Genomic DNA, 26221 nt, shown 5'->3' on the forward strand with positions numbered 1-26221 from the left:
AGTATGTTGTCTGTCTCCCCTCTCTCTCACTGGCAGTATGTTGTCTGTCTCCTCTCCCTCTCACTGGCAGTATGTTGTCTGTCTCCCCTCCCTCTCACTACTCACTGGCAGTATGTTGTCTGTCTCCCCTCTCTCTCACTGGCAGTATGTTGTCTGTCTCCCCTCCCTCTCACTACTCACTGGCAGTATGTTGTCTGTCTCCCCTCTCTCTCACTACTCACTGGCAGTATGTTGTCTGTCTCCCCTCCCTCTCACTGGCAGTATGTTGTCTGTCTCCCCTCTCTCTCACTGGCAGTATGTTGTCTGTCTCCCCTCTCTCTCACTGGCAGTATGTTGTCCGTCTCCCCTCTCTCTCACTACTCACTGGCAGTATGTTGTCTGTCTCCCCTCTCTCTCACTGGCAGTATGTTTTCTGTCTCCCCTCTCTCTCTCACTACCCACTGGCAGTATGTTGTCTGTCTCCTCTCTCTCTCACTGGCAGTATGTTGTCTGTCTCCCCTCTCTCTCACTAGCAGTATGTTGTCTGTCTCCCCTCTCTCTCACTACCCACTGGCAGTATGTTGTCTGTCTCCCCTCTCTCTCACTGGCAGTATGTTGTCTGTCTCCCCTCTCTCTCACTACCCACTGGCAGTATGTTGTCTGTCTCCCCTCTCTCTCACTGGCAGTATGTTGTCTGTCTCCCCTCCCTCTCACTGGCAGTATGTTGTCTGTCTCCCCTCTCTCTCACTGGCAGTATGTTGTCTGTCTCCCCTCTCTCACTGGCAGTATGTTGTCTGTCTCCCCTCTCTCTCACTGGCAGTATGTTGTCTGTCTCCCCTCTCTCACTGGCAGTATGTTGTCTGTCTCCCCTCTCTCTCACTGGCAGTATGTTGTCTGTCTCCCCTCTCTCTCACTGGCAGTATGTTGTCTGTCTCCCCTCCCTCTCACTACTCACTGGCAGTATGTTGTCTGTCTCCCCTCTCTCTCACTACTCACTGGCAGTATGTTGTCTGTCTCCCCTCCCTCTCACTGGCAGTATGTTGTCTGTCTCCCCTCTCTCTCACTACTCACTGGCAGTATGTTGTCTGTCTCCCCTCCCTCTCACTGGCAGTATGTTGTCTGTCTCCCCTCTCTCTCACTACTCACTGGCAGTATGTTGTCTGTCTCCCCTCTCTCTCACTGGCAGTATGTTGTCTGTCTCCCCTCCCTCTCACTGGCAGTATGTTGTCTGTCTCCCCTCTCTCTCACTACTCACTGGCAGTATGTTGTCTGTCTCCCCTCTCTCTCACTGGCAGTATGTTGTCTGTCTCCCCTCTCTCTCACTGGCAGTATGTTGTCTGTCTCCACTCTCTCTCACTGGCAGTATGTTGTCTGTCTCCCCTCTCTCTCACTGGCAGTATGTTGTCTGTCTCCCCTCCCTCTCACTACTCACTGGCAGTATGTTGTCTGTCTCCCCTCTCTCTCACTGGCAGTATGTTGTCTGTCTCCCCTCTCTCTCACTGGCAGTATGTTGTCTGTCTCCTCTCCCTCTCACTGGCAGTATGTTGTCTGTCTCCCCTCCCTCTCACTACTCACTGGCAGTATGTTGTCTGTCTCCCCTCTCTCTCACTGGCAGTATGTTGTCTGTCTCCCCTCCCTCTCACTACTCACTGGCAGTATGTTGTCTGTCTCCCCTCTCTCTCACTACTCACTGGCAGTATGTTGTCTGTCTCCCCTCCCTCTCACTGGCAGTATGTTGTCTGTCTCCCCTCTCTCTCACTGGCAGTATGTTGTCTGTCTCCCCTCTCTCTCACTGGCAGTATGTTGTCTGTCTCCCCTCTCTCTCACTACTCACTGGCAGTATGTTGTCTGTCTCCCCTCTCTCTCACTGGCAGTATGTTTTCTGTCTCCCCTCTCTCTCTCACTACCCACTGGCAGTATGTTGTCTGTCTCCTCTCTCTCTCACTGGCAGTATGTTGTCTGTCTCCCCTCTCTCTCACTAGCAGTATGTTGTCTGTCTCCCCTCTCTCTCACTACCCACTGGCAGTATGTTGTCTGTCTCCCCTCTCTCTCACTGGCAGTATGTTGTCTGTCTCCCCTCTCTCTCACTACCCACTGGCAGTATGTTGTCTGTCTCCCCTCTCTCTCACTGGCAGTATGTTGTCTGTCTCCCCTCCCTCTCACTGGCAGTATGTTGTCTGTCTCCCCTCTCTCTCACTGGCAGTATGTTGTCTGTCTCCTCTCTCTCTCACTACTCACTGGCATTATGTTGTCTGTCTCCCCTCTCTCTCACTACTCACTGGCAGTATGTTGTCTGTCTCTCCTCTCTCTCACTACTCACTGGCAGTATGTTGTCTGTCTCTCCTCTCTCTCACTACTCACTGGCAGTATGTTGTCTGTCTCCCCTCTCTCTCACTGGCAGTATGTTGTCTGTCTCCCCTCTCTCTCACTACTCACTGGCAGTATGTTGTCTGTCTCCCCTCCCTCTCACTGGCAGTATGTTGTCTGTCTCCCCTTTCTCTCACTGGCAGTATGTTGTCTGTCTCCCCTCTCTCTCACTGGCAGTATGTTGTCTGTCTCCTCTCTCTCTCACTACTCACTGGCATTATGTTGTCTGTCTCCCCTCTCTCTCACTACTCACTGGCAGTATGTTGTCTGTCTCTCCTCTCTCTCACTACTCACTGGCAGTATGTTGTCTGTCTCTCCTCTCTCTCACTACTCACTGGCAGTATGTTGTCTGTCTCCCCTCTCTCTCACTGGCAGTATGTTGTCTGTCTCCCCTCTCTCTCACTACTCACTGGCAGTATGTTGTCTGTCTCCCCTCCCTCTCACTGGCAGTATGTTGTCTGTCTCCCCTTTCTCTCACTGGCAGTATGTTGTCTGTCTCCCCTCTCTCTCACTGGCAGTATGTTGTCTGTCTCCTCTCTCTCTCACTACTCACTGGCAGTATGTTGTCTGTCTCCTCTCTCTCTCACTACTCACTGGCAGTATGTTGTCTGTCTCCCCTCTCTCTCACTACTCACTGGCAGTATATTGTCTGTCTCCCCTCTCTCTCACTACTCACTGGCAGTATGTTGTCTGTCTCCCCTCTCTCTCACTGGCAGTATGTTGTCTGTCTCCCCTCTCTCTCACTGGCAGTATGTTGTCTGTCTCCCCTCTCTCTCACTACTCACTGGCAGTATGACCCAGGGGAGCTAATTGCATGGTGTATAAGTGGATGAAGAGGAAGTCTGCTGCTTGTCTATCAGTCACTAGTCCAGTGTTAAACTCAGGAGTCATGTCCATGCTTATGAATCAGCCTGGAACTTAAGCATTTAATATTGTACTTAATATTGCAATTCCAATCTTTAATCTTGATACAGGTCTGTTTTAATGTGTGATTCAGAATGTTTTTGTGTATATCAATTGTTTTCTCTGTATGCATTTCCAATCTATTTTAATCAGCCTTGCGTAACATGGCCAGTCGCCAGTCGCTCTCCTCAACAGTTTGCCAGTGGGGGAGTTATGTCATTGGGAGTGAGAGTTTGACCCCAGCCTAAGGACTCAACTTTAGGCCCAGTGTAGATAAGATGTCTCCCCCTCATCCCTGCGAGGGTGGAGGCTTTAGATTTGGGGGTCAAATCAAACGATTCCAAGGAAATGTCAGAGAAATTTCAATGATGCAGCCAAACCTTTAGCAAAAGACAGGGAATTGAGAGTCTAGTCATGGCAGAAGAGCCTGTCTGAAGAGATCATGTAAAAAGCAAGAGCTGCAGGCTAGTGCAGGCCAGCTCAGGGTGACAGGGTATGCGTCCCAAATGGCAACCTATTCCCTATTAAGTGCACTATATAGGGAGTAGGGTGCCATTGGGGACACTTCCAGCTGTCCAAGGGGAGAGAAAATGAGGGCAGGCTCACAGATATTGGGACTTGGTGTTTATTACAAGGGATTTACTCAGCTCACTGTGTGTGTGTGTGTGTGTGTGTGTGTGTGTGTGTGTGTGTGTGTGTGTGTGTGTGTGTGTGTGTGTGTGTGTGTGTGTGTGTGTGTGTGTGTGTGTGTGTGTGTGTGTGTGTGTGTGTGTGTGTGTGTGTGGGGGGGGCATGTGTGTTTGCGTGCCACACGATGGGTGTGTGAGCGATGAGCAGCAGACGTGTGAGGGTCCAGCGTCCAGCCAGCAGAAGTGACATTTCACTCTCAGCCGATGAAGTAAGCGGTTGTGAAAGAGTGTGTTGCCATGGTAACGCCAAGTCTCTACTTCTTCTCTGGGGCGTTGGTGGCGGTGGCATCAGCCGATTGGTATGAAATGGCATCCTTCGAGCCCCTGTTATCTTTAAAGACGTGGTTCATTCGCTGGCCGCGCGTACTGAATCCCAAACACTTCGGCCCTCATTCACAATCTTATCACAGTGTTGCCCGCGACTCCTACAAAGAAATCAAATCAAGCATGGCATTTCTGTTGCCCAACTTTCACGGCTGTTTCCATGGTGTGAGGGAAAGCTCTGTCAGCCTATCACAAGAATGACTGGGCTTCTTAGATGTAAGGGTTAAGTGAGATTCTGGGCAGAAAGAGCAGTCGGGCTAGTCATGAGACAGACACACACTCTGTTTCTCTCTTTCTTTCTCTCTTTCTTTCTCTATCGTTCTCTCTTTTTCTATCTGTGTCTTAAACACTCTCTCATACACACACGCACACAGGCTGGTCTTTAAAGAGATGACTTGGCGTGTGCCAGCTTACATGTTCCTGCCACGGACTGACACGTTTACAGGCGTCGTAAGGTTTTAAAGGCTGTGGCCCAGATCATAAGCTGATTAGTGTACCAACGCCTCGCGTGGCGGCAGCTAAAGCCCTTCTCCTTCCCTTGCCTCTGGGGAAAATACTGCACGGTTAGGGAGAATCACAGTGCCTCAGGCCGAGGCTGTGTCCCTGGAAAGGCCAGCAGTTCAGCTATATTGTTGTGCTTATGACTCAGTATTCCATCATGTAGGTTTGAAAATAATGTGGTTCCATAAACCATCTAGCATCCTTTGAGAAGTACTGTCGTCTATGGAGAGTAGAGCTGAATGAGGAGATGGAGAGAACAGGCAGTTCTATATAGTGAATGTGAATCCCAGCATGTCCCTGCTGTTTGACACGACATCAATCAACAATAGAAGGCAAACACACACTACATGACCAGAATGTATGTGGACACCTGCTCGTCAAACATCTCATTCCAAAATCATGGGCATTAATAGGGCGTTGGTCCCCCCTTTGCTGTTATAACAGCCTCCACTCATCTGGACAGGCTTTCCACTAGATGTTGGAACATTGCTGCGGGGACTTGCTTCCATCATCTAGAATGTCAGATTTCCCTTCACTGGAACTAAGGGGCCTAGCCCGAACCATGAAAAACAGCCCCAGACTATTATTCGTCCTCCACCAAACTTTACAGTTGGCACTATGCTTTCGGGCAGGTAGTGTTCTCTTGGCATCCGCAAAAAACCCACGTTAGTCCGTCGGACTGCCAGATGGTGAAGCGGGATTCATCACTCCAGAGAACGCGATTTCACTGCTCCAGAGTCCAATGGTGGCGGGCTTTACACCACTCCAGCCGACGCTTGGCATTGCGCATGGTGATCTTAGGCTTGTGTGCGGCTGCTCGGCCATGGAGACCCATTTCATGAAGCTCCCGACTGCTGACGTTGCTTCCAGAGGCAGTTTGGAACTCGGTAGTGAGTGTTGCAACCGAGGACAGAGGATATTTACGTGCTATGCGCTTCAACACTCTGTGGTTCTGTTCTGTGAGCTTGGGTGGCCTACCACTTCGTGGCTGAGCTGTTGTTGCTTGTAGACGTTTCCACTTCACAATAACAGAACTCACAGTTGACCGGGGCAGCTCTAGCAGGGCAGAAATTTGACAAACTGACTTGATGCTGCGACGTTGAAAGTCACTGAGCTCTTCACTAAGGCCATTCTACTGCAAATGTTTGTCTATGGAGATTGCATATCTGTGTGCTCGATTGTATACACCTGTCAGCAACGGGTGTGGCTGAAATAGCCGAACCCATTAATTTCAAGGGGTTCCACTTTTGTATGTACAGTATATTGTATAATCCTTAAGGTTGCAATGCATTTCCTATCACTAACCTCTCCCCTTGGTAGAAAGTAGCAGTACAGTATTAATGTATCTCCATGGAAAGCACAGTGTAGGGGCCGGGAGGCGTCTGCTAGGGGATTGATGATGATCTGAACACCCACTAGAGAGGAGAAATGGGGGTCCTTCAGAAGGTCAGAGCCACTGCTGAGTGGCTAACGGGACCATCGGTTATCTCACGATCCTGACGGATGGGTGTACGTGGGGCGTGGTTGTGTCCATCTAGTGTAGCACCGATACGTCATAGAGTGTGTGTGTGTCTCTGCGTGTGTGTGTGTGTGTCTCTGTGTGTGTGTGTGTGTGTGTGTGTGTGTGTGTGTGTGTGTGTGTGTGTGTGTGTGTGTGTGTGTGTGTGTGTGTGCGTGCGTGCATTCTGAAACACCCTGGTTCTTTTGAAAGCGAGTATACAGTTCTTTTGTTCATGTATCAACCCATTCTTGCTTTCCAACGCCACACAAGTAAATGTTTTTATTTTCTGTTGGCATTAGACACCTGCCCAGTTCCCAGGCAGCTTTGGCCCAGGGGGTGAATTGCCTGGCATCCCACTGTCACAGGGGAAACGGAAACAGTTTTAGGTTTCGCAGAATCAATTGCTGAGTCAATGTTTTGCTTGAGCGCACAGCAGGCTGCACTGCTGCACTGCTGCACTAGGATCTCTGTTTGCAATGGGAAAGATTTGGATAGCGCACTGCCGATCTGCTCCGTTTCTTTTTTGTTCCTACCCCCCGACGATGCCCCCCATCCTTACCAGCCAATCCCCCCTGCAGCCTAGCAGAGAGAGCAAGACAAGCCTTTCTCTGTCTGTCTCCCGTGGTGCAGAAAATGCCTGCGACCCATCCAAACAGCATCGCTCTCTCTTTATCTCTCTCTCTTTATCTCTCTCTCTTTATCTCTCCCCCTCTCTCTCTGTCTCTGTCTCTCTCTCCCCCCCCTCTCTCCCCTCTTTCTCTCCCCTTCTCTCCCCCTCTCTCTCCCTCTCTTTCTCTCTGCTTGTGATCATGTAATAGAAGTGTAAATGTGACAGTGTAGTGGATCCTGGGCTGGGTTCAACAACATCTTTGAGACACCAGCGTGAAGCCAATGGAAAGCTCCCATGTGATGGACTACTCTAGTCATACCTGTCATTGGGGAAGAACCTGTGTGCTTTTATATCATAGCGTGCTACTTTTGAGAGCGTTTTTACTGCAATGATGGTTCTTCTGTCAAAGTGCCAGAGGCTGTAGATCACAGGTGTCAGACTCATTTCACGCAGGGCCGAGTGTCTGCGGCTTTTCCCTCCTCCTTTCTATTTGATTGATGAATTAAGGTCACTAATTAGTAAGGAACTCCCCTCACCTGGTGGTCTAGGGATTCAATGAAAGGACAAAAGGTAAAACTGCAGCCAGTAGGCCCTCCATGGAATGAGTTTGACACCCCTGCTGCAGATGACTCAATGATGGTGAATATTTGGCTCTACATAGAAAGTACCTGCCATTTCATTTTCAATCCAAATTGTTCTCTCAGTATATGAGACCACATGTGTATGTATTGATCCAGTTGTGTTCCTGAGACTGTTGATGTAACTGTGGTGTGTCTGTTTATCTGTCTCCCTTGCAGAATCGGCGAAGAGCATCCCTCTGCCTGGCAGCATGAACGGAGGTGCCCCCGTGCCCACCAGCCTCAGCGGGCAGCAGCTGGCCTCTGCCATCCCCTCCCCCACCGCCAGCAAGTCCTGGTGCAGCAAGTCCATGAACATGAAGCACAGTGCCACCTCCTCCATGCTCTCGGTCTCCACCTCGCCCTCTCACTCGCCCACCCCACCCCCCGCCTCCGACCGCCTACGGACCCCCATGACCGAGGCACCCAAGTCGGGCTCTGTCGCTAGCGGTGGCGCCTCCCAGAGATCCATGCTGGACAAGTTCCGGATGATCAACCCTCGCTCGGCCGCACGGACTTCGCCGTCGGTGGCCGAGATGGCCTTGCAGGAGGAGGATGACTTGTCGGAGTACGGTGAGGAAGGGCTAAGCATAACGGAGCCAACGTCGTCAATGTGTACTAGCAGCAGCAACAGCACCAAGCAGCTGGCCAAGACTGCCTCGCCCCCCTCCCTGGCAGCAGCCAACAAGGGCTGTGTGAAGGGCTCGTCGCCCTCCAGCGGCGGCACCAATAAGTCCCTGCCCCAGCCCAAAGAGAAGGAGGATAAGAGCAGGAGCAAAGGAGGTAAGGCCAGCACCCCTCCCAAAGAGGAACAACGGGAACCCATGGTGGATCCATCCAAGAAGACCTCTAAGATCGCCAGCCTCATCCCCAAGGGAGGCAAGCCTGCAGCGGGCAAGAAGGACAGCGCCATCGCCCCTGCCTCCAGTGGAATCCCCAAGCCTGGGCTCAAGGCCCCCTCGGCTACGGGGAAGCCGGCCGGCAGTCAAGCCCAGACCCAGGCCACCCAGGGTGGTAGTGGAGGGGGCAGGGAAGGGGACAAGGCCAAGGTGGTTAAAGGGGGCCAGGGGGGCTACTACATGCAGCAGCGCTCCCTGGGGGGCCTGGAGGGCCGTCGGAGCAACATGGTGTCTTCCACCAGCACCTCTGCCCTGTCCCAGCCCCCAGGGGCCATGGGGGGGAACGGAGCGGTGCAGCTCCCCCAGCAGCAGCAGCACAACCACCCCAACACAGCCACCGTCGCCCCCTTCATGTATAGGTGAGACTGTCTGTGTGTGTGTGTGTGTGTGTGTGTGTGTGTGTGTGTGTGTGTGTGTGTGTGTGTGTGTGTGTGTGTGTGTGTGTGTGTGTGTGTGTGTGTGTGTGTGTGTGTGTGTGTACGTGCGTGATTGTTTTGTGTGACAAGGGGGCTGGGGTAGTGTGCGGTGGTCAGGCGAAGGTCTCTCTAATGATTGGTGTGTTCATAAGCTATGAAGAGTTTTTCTATTAGCTAGTTACACCATACCACTAGTATCCTGGGGGAGTAATCCCATCAAGCCAAGAATCCTCATCTGACAATCTTTGTCTTCAAGGCTGTTAACAGACTTGGACTTTTCTATAGCGGGCTTTGTAGGATGTTCACTTAAAATACAAAGAAAAATACACAATCAAATCACAATTACCCAAATGAGCTCTGGTGCACTGCCTTCCCCTCAGCTCTGGTGCACTGCCTTCCCCTCAGCTCTGGTACACTGCCTTCCCCTCAGCTCTCGTACACTGCCTTCCCCTCAGCTCTGGTACACTGCCTTCCCCTCAGCTCTGGTACACTGCCTTCCCCTCAGCTCTGGTACACTGCCTTCCCCTCAGCTCTGGTACACTGCCTTCCCCTCAGCTCTGGTGCACAGCCTTCCCCTCAGCTCTGGTGCACTGCCTTCCCCTCAGCTCTGGTACACTGCCTTCCCCTCAGCTCTGGTACACTGCCTTCCCCTCAGCTCTGGTACACTGCCTTCCCCTCAGCTCTGGTACACTGCCTTCCCCTCAGCTCTGGTACACTGCCTTCACCTCAGCAGGTTGTTATAGAATGACAGTCCAAACTAACCTCAGCAGGTTGTTAGAATGACAGTCCAAACCAACCTCAGCAGGTTGTTATAGAATGACAGTCCAAACTAACCTCAGCAGGTTGTTATAGAATGACAGTCCAAACCAACCTCAGCAGGTTGTTATAGAATGACAGTCCAAACTAACCTCAGCAGGTTGTTATAGAATGACAGCCCAAACTAACCTCAGCAGGTTGTTATAGAATGACAGTCCAAACTAACCTCAGCAGGTTGTTATAGAATGACAGTCCAAACTAACCTCAGCAGGTTGTTATAGAATGACAGCCCAAACTAACCTCAGCAGGTTGTTAGAATGACAGTCCAAACTAACCTCAGCAGGTTGTTATAGAATGACAGTCCAAACCAACCTCAGCAGGTTGTTATAGAATGACAGTCCAAACTAACCTCAGCAGGTTGTTATAGAATGACAGTCCAAACTAACCTCAGCAGGTTGTTATAGAATGACAGTCCAAACTAACCTCAGCAGGTTGTTAGAATGACAGTCCAAACTAACCTCAGCAGGTTGTTATAGAATGACAGCCCAAACTAACCTCAGCAGGTTGTTATAGAATGACAGCCCAAACTAACCTCAGCAGGTTGTTATAGAATGACAGTCCAAACTAACCTCAGCAGGTTGTTAGAATGACAGTCCAAACTAACCTCAGCAGGTTGTTATAGAATGACAGTCCAAACTAACCTCAGCAGGTTGTTATAGAATGACAGCCCAAACTAACCTCAGCAGGTTGTTATAGAATGACAGTCCAAACTAACCTCAGCAGGTTGTTATAGAATGACAGTCCAAACCAACCTCAGCAGGTTGTTATAGAATGACAGTCCAAACTAACCTCAGCAGGTTGTTATAGAATGACAGTCCAAACTAACCTCAGCAGGTTGTTATAGAATGACAGCCCAAACTAACCTCAGCAGGTTGTTAGAATGACAGTCCAAACTAACCTCACTACCTCCATGTCCTGATGTCTTTGCCTGCAGCATTACCCCAAGGCCCTCTGTTCCACCTGACATAGTACAGCTGAACTTGTGTCTGAACCGTCCATCATTTGGGTTTTTATATGCAGCAAATGTCTCTTGTTTGCCACTTGATTTCTGCGAAGGAGTTCAACTTTGTTGAGAACAATACAAAAAAAAAAATTATTAGGACAGTTGTTAGTGGAATTGAGAGGGAATTATTGGGCATGTTTGTTTAAAATGTCCTCTGCTAAAGTGACAGTTATACTCCAAGATGAATTTCCAGCCTTTCTTTTAACCTTACTTGTCTTATCAAATGCATCTGATCCCAATGGCAGCCCTGTCTTGTGCATTACTTTTGACCAGAGGCCTGTTTTTGACCATGGCCCACAGGTCTCTGCTCTAGGAAATAGGGAGCTATTTGGGACGCAGACTGCGTCTTGACTGATCTCTCATCATGATCCATCTAGAACAGGTTTCATGGGGAGACAGAGAAAAGAGGCCCTCATCCATCCCTCCATACTTCCACTCCTTTATCCGCATCCCGCCTTCTGTCATTGTGCCCACGGGACTGCATGTGGTGCCAAGGCTCGTTTGATAACCCTACAGTCACACACAGACACACGAGGGCTGGCCCGTCCAGTCACACTCCTGTGTACAACCAATTGAATCTCTGCATCCCTTGGCGCCCCAAATAAGCCCTATTATTAGAGTGAGAGTTGGAAGCCTTGATTCCAGACGGACGCCACCCATCAAAGCTAATTTCCCACCTTTCAATCTGTCGACTGGATGGGGGCCACTGCATAGGGGCTTTGTGATGTCAGAGACAGAGCCTGTGCATGATGGCGGGCGTGCTAACAACAGTGGGGGGGGAGATTCTATTAACGAGCCATAATCGGCTTCCGAGAAACTTTTCCCTCTCTTCTCTTTCTCTATAATTTCCAAAAAGGGTTCAACCTTGGCACAAAATGCACTCTGCTGCTCGCTGACTCACCATTGGGAATTTGTCTTAATCCGTCCAATGCACCTCGCCGTCTTGCCCATTAACAGGCATCCCTGATTACCATTCATAGGCAGATGCTGTTGTTCTCCAACCTGTTCTCCATCTGCATTAAATGGGAGACAAGCAACGCACAAAATACACTGTAATGTCATGCCATTAAAAAGGGATTCTCTTCATATCTCTCTCCTACTTTGTATTCATCAGGTCCTAATCATGAGCAGCTCAGCTACTTAACCAAGATGCAATCAACCAAAATGAAAAGCACGTTGTCTTCTGTGGCTCAGCAGCCAACAGGTTGACATGCTCAGTTCTACCTGATCACTCACACTCCTGCCTACCTCTCCCCTTCGCTTGTCCAATCCTGGCTATAGTATCCCATGTCTCCCTCCCTCCCCCTTTCCTCTGTTTCTCTCACTCCCTTCCGGAGGGAGGTGTGCCCCCGCCGACCTGCCTGACAGAGGAGGAACTGTCAGCGGCCTCGCACTTAGGGCCTCCCGCTGCGCCGCAATTTACCATCATTTCAGGGCCAATTAGGTTTCTTCCCTCTCCTGTGCCACAGCAGAGCAGCCGGGGCATAGGCTGAGAAGAGCAGAGGCAGCAGCAGTTAGCTGCAGTTTGTGTTTCGTTGATTACAGTCCCCCTGCCTCCGCCTTTGACAGCAGCCAGGGAGGTGATTGTAGGGCACTGCTGTGTGACGTTAACACTGTATGTGCGTCCTCTCTCTGACCTGATTCCACCTGAGATTCTCACTTGTGATTGGTTGTGCTGTGCTTTGTTTTGTTCTCAGTACATTTCTCAGGGTATTTTTAGACTGATTTGAGATCCTTGTTGTACATCTTTATAACATACATTCCTAAACTGAGTTGTCAGAATATATACCCTCCCCCAGTAAACAATTCATTTACCCATTCCTACATTTTTTGCAGGCTGTCAAATTGCTGCCATATTTCTGAATGTCTCTCTCTGTGAAATTCTATCTATGTAGAAGTAGTTTGTAGGGCGGATGTTAGAAACCGAGGTTTCACAGTGCTCAACTCATTGGCTGATACAGCATTCTGTGGATGCCAGTTTATCTGTGGCGGTGCAGGTGGCTGGGGAAAGGCTTTATTGTGGGTGTGCCGGTGAGGGAGAGTTATCTAGCAGCCGTCAGGACGTCTGGCTGGGTTTCTCACATCTCTGCCCAAGGCAAGGGAACAAACACAGGCTGCCTACCAAATGGCACCCTATTCCCTTTTTAGTGCACTACTTTTGACCAGGGCCCATAGGCTATAGGGAGACAGGGAATGCAAGCCAGTGTGTGGATTTTGACTCCACATAGGCAGGCTCATGCATGCACACACACACACATGTACACACAGATAGAGACAAACTTCCCTTCACCCACAAAACCTCACTTCATCTAAGAGATCCTCCTGAGATATTCATCTTCTTCTGTTGAAAATACGAAAAAGCACAAATAGAAGTATTTCAGTCCGGCTCCCGTTGGGTTTTTTACCACATGAAAACAAACGCTCTATGCAATGTGTCTCCTGAATAACCATGGCTTTGTTTGTTTCTCCCAGGACGTACTCCGAGAACGACTGTACCACGGTGGCCCCCACAGACCACTGCCTCAGTCCCACCAAGGGAGACCTGGTCTACAGCAAGACTGCCAAGCAGTGCCTGGAAGAAATCTCAGGTAGGCAACACTCGCTGACGTGTGTGTGTGTGTGTGTGTGTGTGTGTGTGTGTGTGTGTGTGTGTGTGTGTGTGTGTGTGTGTGTGTGTGTGTGTGTGTGTGTGTGTGTGTGTGTGTGTGTGTTTGAGGTAGCATGGGGGGTCCCTTGATCCCCACCTCACACGGCGAAGGGAAAAGGTCAGGAACGACTGGCGGACACTGGAGGCATCTGTGGCCCTTTGTTTACGCAGTTGCCGTTGGTTATGCCCCGGCGCCCGGCGTCTTGTTCTAGCTGTGGGGATGTGGCGGCTCATCCGGATAGACAGTGGCCAGAGGCTGCAGGAGACAGCGATAGCTAGAATCTGTATTGTCTGGGTGGTGGGCTGGGCTGCAGCTCAGGTTGGCATTTACACAGAGACTGATAGAATTTCAATGCGATGGAAATGTAATGTGGATAATGTCCTTTGGAAATGATGATGTGTTATTACGTAGCTTTGGTGTTGCAGGTCAGGTATCTGCCAAATCATAGTACATCTATTGTGACATAGAAAATAGATATTGCTGTGTATTCCTGCCTAGTGGGTCTGCATGTTAACTTAACATACTGCGTGTCTTAGGCCTTGCTCTACTATAAGCTGGTTTGTCATTTGGGTATGGGATAACAAAAGATTGTTTTGTCACAAAACAAATGACTCCCCAAATCGTCGTCTACAAAGGGAACGGTCCCTACATAGCTCTACTTTAGTCCACTAAATGTATGCCTTTACAAAGCCACACCTAAAGTAAAATGTCTGGAATGTTGTGTTTTTACATCGCCAAACCTGTAATATACACACTGTGGTCACGGCACAATGAGCGCCGCGGTCAGCGAGACTCCATTGAACTTTCTGCTTTGATTTGTTCATTTATGAAAATGTTTGGAGAAACGCTCTACTCAGAAAGTCTGATTTTTGTGTTTTTTGGGGTCTTTTTATGAACGTATGTAGATGATAATCTGAGGAGCCATGGTGGTTCACTTCTGTATCAGGACGATTGTGTTGCCCCCAGACACTGATCTTGGGTCAGTTTTGTTTTTCCCTCACTATTCATAAGGTTAGGATTCGGGGAGGGAAAGCAGATCCTAGATCTGTACCTAGGAGAAACTGCACCCTTGTTTTTTTTCTCAGTTTGGACTCCTGAACTGCTCCTTGCCTGGAGTGTGAGTCTGCGGTAGCCTCTATAGTGAAGGAAGTCTTTCAAAAAGCTACTTATGGTTCATCATCTTCGGGCAAAATTTCCTGCAGCACTGAGTTTACATTTTAATTTACATTTTGGTTGTTTAACGGACAGAGTAACTTACAGTCATTTCACAGAAGATCAGTGTAGCGTCAATGTAGAGGTAGACATACAGTACAAGTCAAAAGTTTGGACACACCTACTCATTCCAGGGTTTTTCTTTATTTTGAATAATAGTGAAGACATCAAAACTATGAAATAACACGTATGGAATCATGTAGTAACCCAAAAAAGTGTTAAACAAATCAAAATATATTTTATATTTGAGATTCTTCAAAGTAGCCACCTTTTGCCTCAATAACAGCTTTGCACACTCTTGGCACACATTTTAAAATGTCAGACTTGACTTGCCCTAACTAAAAATCTATCAACCCCGACAAAAATGTCTGGGGAGAAACGGGTCAAATTAAGATCCTACAACTGTAAATACCATCTCTGTCCATGGCAGTTAATGTCACCTTGGATATGGTTGCTCAGGGCAACTGCTACCATGAGTTTCTCTGCATCACGAGCTTATAGCATGTGTGGTCACATGGAGGCTGTTGTTTGTCTATGGTGTGTGTGTCTGTACTGTTGAGGTTATTAATACTAGAGGAAGTGTTGAAGCTGTTGACAGACAGTCTGCAGTCTTGTCGAGGCTAGAGGAGAGCCGGGGCTTTACTCTTTACCTCATTAACCCTATAACGTTTAATTAGCCTGTGCATCAGCGCAGCACGGCTATCAGGGAGCCGCAACTCGCAGGTGTGCTGTCCAAACAACTCCCAGTCACTCTGGTTTTTATCAGGGAAAGCAGAGGGAGAGGGGGGAGAAGGGGAGGAGAAGAGGGGGAGGAGAGGTGGGAAAAGGGGAGGAGAAGAGGAGAAGAGGGAGAGGACAAGAGGGCGAAGGGGAGGAGGAGAAAGGGAGGAGAAGAGGGAGAAGGGAAGGAGGAGAAAGGGAGGAGAAGAGGGCAAAGGGGAGGAGGAGAAAGGGAGGAGAAGAGGGAGAAGGGAAGGAGGAGAAAGGGAGGAGAAGAGGGCAAAGGGGAGGAGGAGAAAGGGAGAAGGGAAGAGGGAGAGATGGGAAGAGGGAGGAGAGGAGGGGAGGAGAAGAGGGAGAGGAGGAGAAGAGGGAGAGGAGGAGAAGAGGGAGAAGGGGAGGAGCAGAAAGGGAGGAGAAGAGGAGGGGTAGGAGGAGAAGAGGGAGAAGAGGAGAGGAGGAGGAGAAGAGGGAGAAGAGGAAGAGAGGAGGGGGAGGAGAAGAGGGAGAAGAGGAGGAGGAGGAGAAGAGGAGGAGGAGGAGGAGAAGAGGAGGAGAAGAGGGGGAGGCAGCAGTGTTGAACATGCGTTTTCATCCTTTGACTCTCTTTCACTCACACACATACAACCCAAGTACCCTGCGACTTGTGGTGAGGCGTTTCCTGAACTGAAGTGGGCAGACGTGGAGACTGAAGACACGTGCTTTGATGGTCGGCAGTAGCCACAGCAGAGGCTGCCACTACTGCAGCAGAGTCCAGGGAAACCAGCGAGACAAGAGAAAGGGAGAGAGAGAGAGAGAGAGAGAGGAGGGAGAAACAGATGAGGCAGAGAGTAAGAGAGAGAGCGGCAGAGGGAGAGGAAGGATAGAATTGCAGGCTGAATGCTAAAATGAACAGAGCGGAGAGATTGAGTGCTGGTTCCATTCTCTGGTGTGAGGAGAGGAGAGAGGGAGAGAAGCAAAGGCTCTGCTGAGCTGGTAATTAACAGGAGAGCAGAGAGGGAGAGAGGAATGAAATGCTCCCCTCTACTCTTAATAGAGAAAGATAAAGAGAGGGAGAAGCAGAGAGAGAGAAGCAGAGAGAGAGAAGCAGAGAGAGAGAAGCAGAGAGAGAGAGAAGCAGAGAGAGAGTAGAATAGAACGGAGGAGAGAGAGAGATGTAAAATCGCATTCATCCACACACCCTCACCGCTTCTTGCTGTTTTGAGGTGGAGGAGAGAGAGAGAAGAGGAGGAGGTGGGAGGTAAAGCAGTGTTTGTTTTCTTTGTTGGTGTGTGTCTGTGGCACCAGTTATTAGCTGGGTGACCATGGGAATGCAATGTCTGGAGGATGGCTCTGGACTCTGCTGTGCGTGAGGGGGGGGGTTTTCATCCAGGCGTCTGCAACATGCTCTCCATCCCTCCATCCCTCATTCCCTCCGTCTGGATGAAGCCTGGACCCTCGGTGAGCGCTGGACACGGGGCCACCTAAGCCCCCCCCACAGATAGAGGAGTCTTCACCTCTCTCGCCACCCTCTTCTCCTCTCACCTCCTCCGGCTCCCCAGCCACCACTGCCAGAATGTGAACGGGAACAGAGCCAAACAGGTGGACCAGCACAGACCCACTGACGAACAGAGAGAGAGTGAATGAGAGAAAGGAGGTGAAGATGAAGAGAGGCGCCGAGTTCTCCGTGTACCAGGGTGGAAGCCCCCCTCGCCGACCCCCCCAGCCCCTCCCAGACAACCTGAACCTCCGCAAGCAGCGCTCCTTGACCAACCTGACCCTGCTGAGCGAGGGCGAGCAGCGGGTGTACTCCTTCGAGCTAGATGACCCGCCCACGCCTTCCAAATCCTCTTCATCCTTGTCATCATCCCCAGCGCGTGGGGGCAGCCCCAGGAATGAGCCAGCCAGGGATGGCAGGGGTGCGAGGGGCACCAGGGCGCGCTCCCTGTCCCTCTCCCTGACCAAAGTTCTCTCCCAGTCGGAGCACTCCCTCATCCCTGTGCCATGGAGGTGCACGGCGGTCGGGCGGGCATCGCTGGGCGGGCAACAGCAACCGCCTCGGGAGACGCTACGTGGGCAGCTGGGGAAGCCCAGGGAGGAGGGTACGGATGAAGAGGGCAGCAGTGGGCGTTCGGACGACGAGGTGGCATCAGTGGCGGGCACCAGGGTCGGGGTCCAGGGTGGCAGGGAGAGGGGGTACTGGGCGGAGGAGGAGGCGGAGGGGGGCGCCCGCGAGGGCACGGCTCAGCTGGACAAGGAGGTGATCCTCACCATGCTGGGTGACCTGGAGCAGGTGCTGCACACACACCCACATTGTAAGTCTCTCACACACACACACAACCTTAGTCACACTCTCTCGCTGTAGTGTCAGGTAAAGGTAGTCATAGTTACTGTGTGGTAGTGGACTGAAGCTTGGGTAGTAGTGTCAGGTAAAGGTAGTCATAGTTACTGTGTGGTAGTGGACTGAAGCTTGGGTAGTAGTGTCAGGTAAAGGTAGTCATAGTTACTGTGTGGTAGTGGTTGTGTTATTAGTAGTGCTAACAGAAATAATCATTTTAGTAATAGTAGAAACACTGGTAGTAATAGCAGTAACATAAATAATCATTGTGGTATTATTGTAGTAATAATAGCAGTAACATAAATACTCATGGTGGTATTATTGTAGTAGTAATAACCGTAACATAAATACTCATGGTGGTATTATTGTAGTAGTAATAACAGTAACATAAATACTCACTGTGGTATTATTGTAGTAGTAATAACAGTAGCATAAATACTCATGGTGGTATTATTGTAGTAGTAATAACAGTAACATAAATACTCATTGTGGTATTATTGTAGTAGTAATAGTAGTAACATAAATAATCATTGTGGTATCACTGTAGTAATGTATGAAATGTACGCATTCACTACTGTAAGTTGCTCTGGATAAGAGCGTCTGCTAAATGACTAAAATGTAAAAAAAAATGTAAAACAAATACGTATGAAAATTCCCTGAAGTAAGTAACATAAATACTAATTGTGGTATTATTGTAGTAGTAATAGTATTAACATAAATAATCATTGTGCTATCACTGTAGTAGTAATAGTATTAACATAAATACTCATTGTGGTATTATTGTAGTAGTAATAGTAGTAACATAAATAATCACTGTAGTAGTAATAGTAGTAACATAAATAATCACTGTAGTAGTAATAGTAGTAGTAACATAAATACTCATTGTGGTATTATTGTAGTAGTAATAGTAGTAACATAAATAATCACTGTAGTAGTAATAGTAGTAACATAAATACTCATTGTGGTATTATTGTAGTAGTAATAGTAGTAACATAAATACTCATTGTGGTATTATTGTAGTAGTAATAGTAGTAACATAAATAATCACTGTAGTAGTAATAGTAGTAACATAAATACTCATTGTGGTATTATTGTAGTAGTAATAGTAGTAACATAAATAATCACTGTAGTAGTAATAGTAGTAACATAAACAATCATTGTGGTATTATTGTAGTAGTAATAGTAGTAACATAAATAATCACTGTAGTAGTAATAGTAGTAACATAAATAATCATTGTGGTATTGTTGTAGTAGTAATAGTAGTAACATAAATAATCACTGTAGTAGCAATAGTAGTAACATAAATAATCACTGTAGTAGTAATAGCTTGTATTGCACTGAAAAAGCCCAGCCCCAAATTCTCCCATTCTTGAAGAGGTACCAGTGCTGTTGCCAGCTGCAGCGTACGCGCTCCCTCCCTGCCTGTGAATACAACAGTGACAGTGATCCATCCATACTATCCCTGTCTGTGTGATCTATCCAGATAGTTACAGTACCTCCTAAAGCCCATTTCCACACAAAGTTGGCAGTAAAAGTGCCCAGCCTGCCCAGCTGCAGTATAGTACAGTATGGCAGCTCAGGGTTTTGCCTCAGGGAACGATATATTGGATGTGGTTTAACAAGCAGCTCAGTGCTGTACTGCCTGTTAGGACAGAACTCAGCAGCACAGGTTTTAGCTGGGAGAAGTCATAACACTCTGGATCCAGTTTGTCCTTCCTCTCAGGCGTGTGGCTGCAGCAAGCTGCGGAGAGTTGACACATGCTATCTAACACAGAGAGGATTGTGGGTGACAATAGAAATGGGTTTGAATGATTTGAGTTGACATTCTCTGCACGAAGGCGTATTCAGAGTTTGGTGCATGCGAGCAAGCCTTGCCGAGCCCCTGGTGTGTTTTGTGAGACACGGTGTTAGCTGGACTCATTAGGATGTGTGGAGCAGGGAGTGGTGTTCACTCTCTCCAGGAGAGGTGCGGGCCTCAAGCTAAAGAGAACATGCATTATTGAACAGAGGGAGAGTGATACTAGGCAGCTGCTGAACCTGTGGCCTGTGGTGGTGTTGGGTGTGTGTGTGTGTGCGTGTGTGTGTTTGTGTGTGTGCACGCATCTGTGTGTAAATGCTGGTGTGTGTGTGTTCATATTTGTGTGGGTCAACCTGTGGCTTGCGGTGCTGTCGCTGCATCGTAGCATGATTGTTGTGCTCAGCAGGGACTTGAATAGCGATGCATCTGACTGTGGCTGAGATCACCTCCCCTGGTACCACGTTGTCAAGTGGTGCTTGCAGCTATATTCCCCCCGTCATAAACAGTCTAGAATGAGGTTCACGGCTTTTGTTACTCAAACATTCATATCATTTAGATACAAATAATGTTATTGATCTCTAGATTTCCAGTGAACACGGTGCGGGAGGAATCTAAGACCTAAACCTTTCCTCATAATCTCTTAACACCTATTTCCTTTTTTACAATCTGGTTTAATAACGGCATCAATAGTATAATTTCTTTTTAACAGTATTATTTGCGGCAAATACCAAATTATTAATGTTTACATATTAATATTTACATACTTCCCACTTATTTCGACATCAATATTATTACCTTTCGCTCCCAAAATCTAATCTGACCGCCTTTGAGTATAAAATGAATGGTACATATTACCTGTTGGGTGTGCCTATGGGGAGTGGTGGTGGGTGATGGTGATGGTAGTGAGTGGTGGTGGTGGTGAGTGATGGTGGTGGGTGGTGGTGAGTGATGGTAGTGAGTGATGGTGAGTGGTGGTGAGTGATGGTAGTGGGTGATGGTGGTGGGTGGTGGTGAGTGATGGTGGTGAGTGATGATGGTGGTGAGTGGTGAGTGGTGGGTGGTGAGTGGTGGTGAGTGGTGATGGTGGTGAGTGATGGAAGTGACTGATGGAAGTGACTGATGGTAGTGAGTGATGGTAGTGAGTGATGGTAGTGAGTGATAATAGTGAGTGATGGTAGTGAGTGATGGTGTAATAACAGAGCAGCACTCTGCTTTAGGTGAATGCTCCACTCCATTACCGCTCTATGACTCACTCCCCGCGGCTAAATCACTGAGAGCATGGTTGCATCCTAAATAGCACCCTTTTCCCTATTTAGTTCCCTATGTAGTGCACTATTTTTAACCAGGGCCCATAACCCACTATAGGGAATAGGGGGCCAGTTGGGATGCACACTGTGTCCAGCCCTGATCCCCCCCCAGGGCCAACCCTGTTTGTGTCCCTTTATAATTGGACTGTGATTGGATCTTTGTCGGCGAGGATAGGGTGAAGCGAGGAGACGAATAGAGAGAGGGATGAAGATGTATTGCAGTTTTGAGACTGTCTCTCAGACCAACTTGCCACACCCCACCCACACAGACATGATATGAGCATTCCTCCTCACTTCTCTCTCTCTGCTCTCTCTCTCTGCTCCCTCTCTCTCTGCTCTCTCTCTCTCTGCTCTCTCTCTCTCTCGCTCTTTCTGCTCTCGCTCTTTCTGCTCTCTCTCTCTCTGCTCTCTCTCTCTCTCTCGCTCTCTCGCTCTCCCTCTCTATATCCTTTCAGCTGACAGTGAGACACACAACAGTCAAATTAAAGGGCTCTAAAAGCCATTCAATGTCCTATTGAGTACATTATACAAGGCTGTCCTATTGAGTACATTATACAAGGCTGTCCTATTGAGTACATTATACAAGGCTGTCCTATTGAGTACATTATACAAGGCTGTCCTATTGAGTACATTATACAAGGCTGTCCTATTGAGTACATTATACAAGGCTGTCCTATTGAGTACATTATACAAGGCTGTCCTATTGAGTACATTATACAAGGCTGTCCTATTGAGTACATTATACAAGGCTGTCCTATTGAGTACATTATACAAGGCTGTCCTATTGAGTACATTATACAAGGCTGTCCTATTGAGTACATTATACAAGGCTGTCCAGCTCTTTTGTGTTCCCTTTTAAGTCTGAAACCGTAGACGGCATAGGGAGGCATTGATTGGCCACCCCCGTGGCTCGGGGTTAACGGATGCTGCCTGGGCTTGGTCCCACCTCAGATCTTAACAGCCTCCCTGAAAGGACTGATTCTGAACCGGACTCACGTCTATGGGGTCAGGGGTCAGGGTGAAATAGTCCAAAATTGTGTGTGTGTGTACACGTTTTACTGTACCTGTGAGTACCAGATTTCCTCACAAGAATAGTAAATCAACAAAAATCTGAGAAGTGAGGACATTTTTCCAGTCCTCACTTGTAAAAAGGCTATTTTAGGCTCAGGAGTTAGGTTTAGGGTTAGGGTTAAAATTAGTTAGGTTTAGGCGCTACGGTAAGGTTTAGGGTTCAGGTTAGGGTTAGGTTTAGAGTTAGGGTTAAAATTAGAGTTAGGTTTAGGCGCTATGATAAGGTGTAGGGTTCAGGTTAGGGTTAGGTTTAGGGGTATAGTAAGACATAGCTGTGTGTGAGTGTGTGTATATAATAAGTAATTAGATGGGTGATTATATTTGTCCTGTTTCACACATGTACCTGTGTGCATAATTATGCGTGGGGGAAATGGAAATGTGTTTTTTTGCCTATCCCAGCTCCCCCTGAGACACCCTCGGAGTGTGTGTGTGTGTGTGTGTGTGCGCGTGTGCGTGTGTGCGCAAGCTGTATCAGTCCTCTTGACAGAAGCAGTGATGCGTGAACACAGTTTAGAGGTGCCGCTCACCAGCTCTTCCAAAATCAGGTCAGCTTTGAAGGTTGCTGACAGAGTTTGATGGACTCCGTACTCACTATGTATGTACTTTATAACACAATGAAAGCATTCACTCTGCGTTGTATGTTGGGGTGATGCACCAAACGGTAAGTTAATATTCAGCTTGTGTGGAGTATATTCGTTCTCTAAATGTTAAGCGCTGGTTGACTGTTTAGTGAACAAAAAGTTCAACACAAAGGAACATGACAAGCCATTTTAAAAACCCACACGCATTCACCACATTTGGCCCAGTGTTGGCGTGGTTACAGCATTCCAATATGAAATAGAAAAAGCATGAAAACTTTATCAGCAGCGCTGACACATTCTGTTATTCCCTCATTAGACGCGTGTGCCGACTCATTCTGCAACGCTCCTTTGAGGAGACGGGTTGTTTTTTTGTTGTGCCTTGAAACTGGAAACTGCTGTGACTGGCATCCATTTTGGGTCTCCCACAACTCATGTTAATTACCAGCCCATGGTGTCCGCTGACAGAGGCGATGATGGCTGGAGCATAGCCAGGCCTAATTGGACTAGGCAGGCAGATATGCCTGGGCCTTGCCCTTGGACTATAGCACTGTAGTGTCTTCCTACAGCTGTTGTGTCTACGACTGTGTTTGTGGGAAGACACTGCCACGGGTAAAATCCAAATGGCACCTTTTTCCCTGCACATTGCATTACTTTTGAACATGGCCTATAGGGCTCTGGCCAAAAGTAGTGCACTATGTAGGGATTAGGGCTCCATAGGGCTCTGGTCAAAAGTAGTGCACTATGTAGGGAATCGGGTGCCATTTGGAATACAGCCCACAAGTACTGTAGCACTCTACTGCTTATTAGTAGCTCCCCAGTAGAATGGGCTTAATGTACTGCAATAGAATGCAGTAGAATGGACTTTAGGTACTGCAATACAATGAGTTTAATGTACTGCAATAGAATGGGCTTAATGTACTGCAATAGAATGGGCGTAATGTACTGCAGTAGAATGGGTTTAATGTACTGCAGTAGAATGGGTTTAATATACTTCAGTAGAATGGGTTTAATATACTTCAGTAGAATGGGTTTAATATACTTCAGTAGAATGGGTTTTATATACTTCAGTAGAATGGGTTTTATATACTTCAGTAGAATGGGTTTAATATACTTCAGTAGAATGGGTTTAATATACTTCAGTAGAATGGGTTTTATATACTTCAGTAGAATGGGTTTTATATACTTCAGTAGAATGGGTTTAATATACTTCAGTAGAATGGGTTTAATATACTTCAGTAGAATGGGTTTAATATACTTCAGTAGAATGGGTTTTATATACTTCAGTATAATGGGTTTTATATACTTCAGTAGAATGGGTTTAATATACTTCAGTAGAATGGGTTTAATATACTTCAGTAGAATGGGTTTTATATACTTCAGTAGAATGGGTTTTATATACTTCAGTAGAATGGGTTTTATATACTTCAGTAGAATGGGTTTTATATACTTCAGTAGAATGGGTTTTATATACTTCAGTAGAATGTGTTTTATATACTTCAGTAGAATGGGTTTAATATACTGCAGTAGAATGGGCTCAATGTACTGCAGTAGAATGGGCTCAATGTACTGCAACAGGCACTTTACTGTGAATGAGTCTTATATATAACTATTGTAAGTATATAAAACATGAAGTGGTTACAGTCGGAGCTGAACTGGAATCAGGGGAAAGGTCCTGGACTGAGATGAAATGCATTTGGATGGGACTGACTAAGATTGAAAGACTATCTGAGATTTAGCTGTTGAGGCAAAATATATGTTGTAGCTTACAGATGGAGAGTGCAGCGTCATGGCAGTGGGTTTCTATGTTCGCGTTGAAAATGGCAGGACTGCAGAATTGTCCTTTTTCCACAAAAAACATGTTTCGTTGACAATTCCGTCCTGACAGCTGAGACGGGTTCAAACTGTCGGCACAGCATCTTGGAATGCGTACCCATGCTACCTGTCAGAGTGCGTTGTCATGGTGATGTTGGTGATGCTGATGTATGGCGGCGTCTTGAGGAAACAGAATGTTACAGGAGCCCCATCTGGTGTAACATGCAGTTGCCCTTAGACGCTGATGTTGGGTCAGTTTAGCTTTTTCCCCACTAATGGTTAAGGTTAGAATTGGGACAGAGGAAGCTGATCCTAGATCTATACTTAAGGGAAACTTCACCACAGAGCCCAACATCTCTCATAAACCCCTTCTCTGTGCATTACAGGGGAAGACCCGGAGACGAGACGCATGCGGACAGTGAAGAACATTGCTGACCTACGGCAGAACCTGGAGGAGACCATGTCCAGTCTGCGGGGGACGCAGATCAGTCACAGGTGATCAACGGGCTCGGGAACGTCCACTGTGGGACTCAGGGTTAGGGTCAATTCCATTTCAATTGAAGACAATTCAGGAAGTACACTGAAATTCCAATTTTCAATGCTTTCAATTACGACAATTTTGAATTGGAATTGGATTTGGTTTACTTTGAATTGACTGGAATTGAAATAGTTGACCTCGTACAATTACATGTTGATGTTTTTCATTCTCTGCAGTTCCTCAATCTAAAGTTGACATGATTATAATTATATCAGGTCCTCAACTAAAACACTGGTCAGTTATTATTTAGGATTCCTGATGTTTTCAGGTTTTTAAACTGTCTGGAAGTCTATTTTAAGATTAAACATTCTGATTTGATCAGAATATAAAGGACAGATGCCGTATCTCAGAAGTCTCAAAACTCTTTATGATTTTCCCCCAATTACCATATCTTGATATTTCCTAGATATTCTAATCAAGTACTTACACGCTATTGGCACACTTTGATGGTGTTTGAGGGGGACAGAAAACCACAACCTATCATGTCTGGTCCGTCACAACAACAGCCTGTTCGCATTAAAGGAATGTCTTGGCTGATCTCCGGCGAGTCATAATGATGATCATGGGTTCTTGTCATGGCTCTGGGCTGTACTCCTCTCTTCTCCAATGGATTATTCTGATATTTCTGACCCATTTGTGGGGAAAATGGTGGCAAGGTGGCGGAACAGCCATGACAGATGGCAGCGCGTGTTCTCTCACCGCCACCAGAAAGGAGCGCGGCGCTGCTGATCAATAAAGCACCATTGTTTCTCTAGCACATTGACTCCAGTTAGACCCCCAGGGGCCACTGCTGTTATTCCATTGAGACACTTAGAGATGTAATGAGGAGAGGACACCCAGCATGGAACATGAAGGATTATCAAACCCTCAACATCAGCCATGTAGAAATCTGTCTGTCTGTCTGCCTGTCTGCCCGCCTGTCTGCCCGCCTGTCTGCCCGCCTGTCAGTCTGCTACAGTATATATGAGTGTAAATAGAGTGAGGGTATCAGACAGGAATTCACATGGGGCTCGTAACAACAGAATGGACAAGCCATTAAAAGGTCTTTCACACAGAAATTGCCATTAAGAGGTAATCAGGGCGAAGGTTTTTCACCTCCATTGTAATGAATCACTGCTGCATGAAGAACCGGCCCACAGTGCGTGATTGTTATTTATATGAGGGATTTCTTTTCTCTTTTCTGACTGGAGCTTCATTTCCATCGTGTGGGTACTTCATGGCCAACTGGTCCAGCTGATAGAGAGGCTGTGTTTGTCATCAATCTGATATCCTGTCAGGAATAGTATAGAAATGTAAAGTACCTCTCTGTGTGGTGGTTTCTCTGTTATAACCCATTTAAAGGACCTCTCTGCATGGTGGTTTCTCTGTTATAACCCATTTAAAGGACCTCTCTGTATGGTGGTTTCTCTGTTATAACCCATTTAAAGGACCTCTCTGCGTGGTGGTTTCTCTGTTATAACCCATTTAAAGGACCTCTCTGCATGGTGGTTTCTCTGTTATAACCCATTTAAATGACCTCTCTGCATGGTGGTTTCTCTGTTATAACCCATTTAAAGGACCTCTCTGTGTGGTGGTTTCTCTGTTATAACCCA

The 26221-nt window shown here is 47.6% G+C and overlaps 1 protein-coding gene across 15 annotated transcripts in view; it reads left to right on the forward strand.

Moving 5' to 3' along the window:
* LOC106609740 (neuron navigator 3) overlaps nucleotides 1-26221 on the forward strand; it is a 388938-nt gene that overhangs the window by 277062 nt on the left and 85655 nt on the right. For 14 of the 15 annotated variants that reach the window (XM_045722334.1, XM_045722323.1, XM_045722324.1 and 11 more), the window contains 3 exons: nucleotides 7672-8749; nucleotides 13098-13213; nucleotides 24478-24586. In XM_045722334.1, the coding sequence (XP_045578290.1) occupies nucleotides 7672-8749; nucleotides 13098-13213; nucleotides 24478-24586 (1303 nt within the window). Of the gene's footprint in view, nucleotides 1-7671; nucleotides 8750-13097; nucleotides 13214-15787; nucleotides 17500-24477; nucleotides 24587-26221 lie in introns of those variants that run through there. The other variant, XM_045722337.1, reaches the window with a different exon arrangement.

Source organism: Salmo salar, chromosome ssa07, assembly GCF_905237065.1.
Source record: "Salmo salar chromosome ssa07, Ssal_v3.1, whole genome shotgun sequence".
Taxonomy (NCBI): domain Eukaryota; kingdom Metazoa; phylum Chordata; class Actinopteri; order Salmoniformes; family Salmonidae; genus Salmo; species Salmo salar.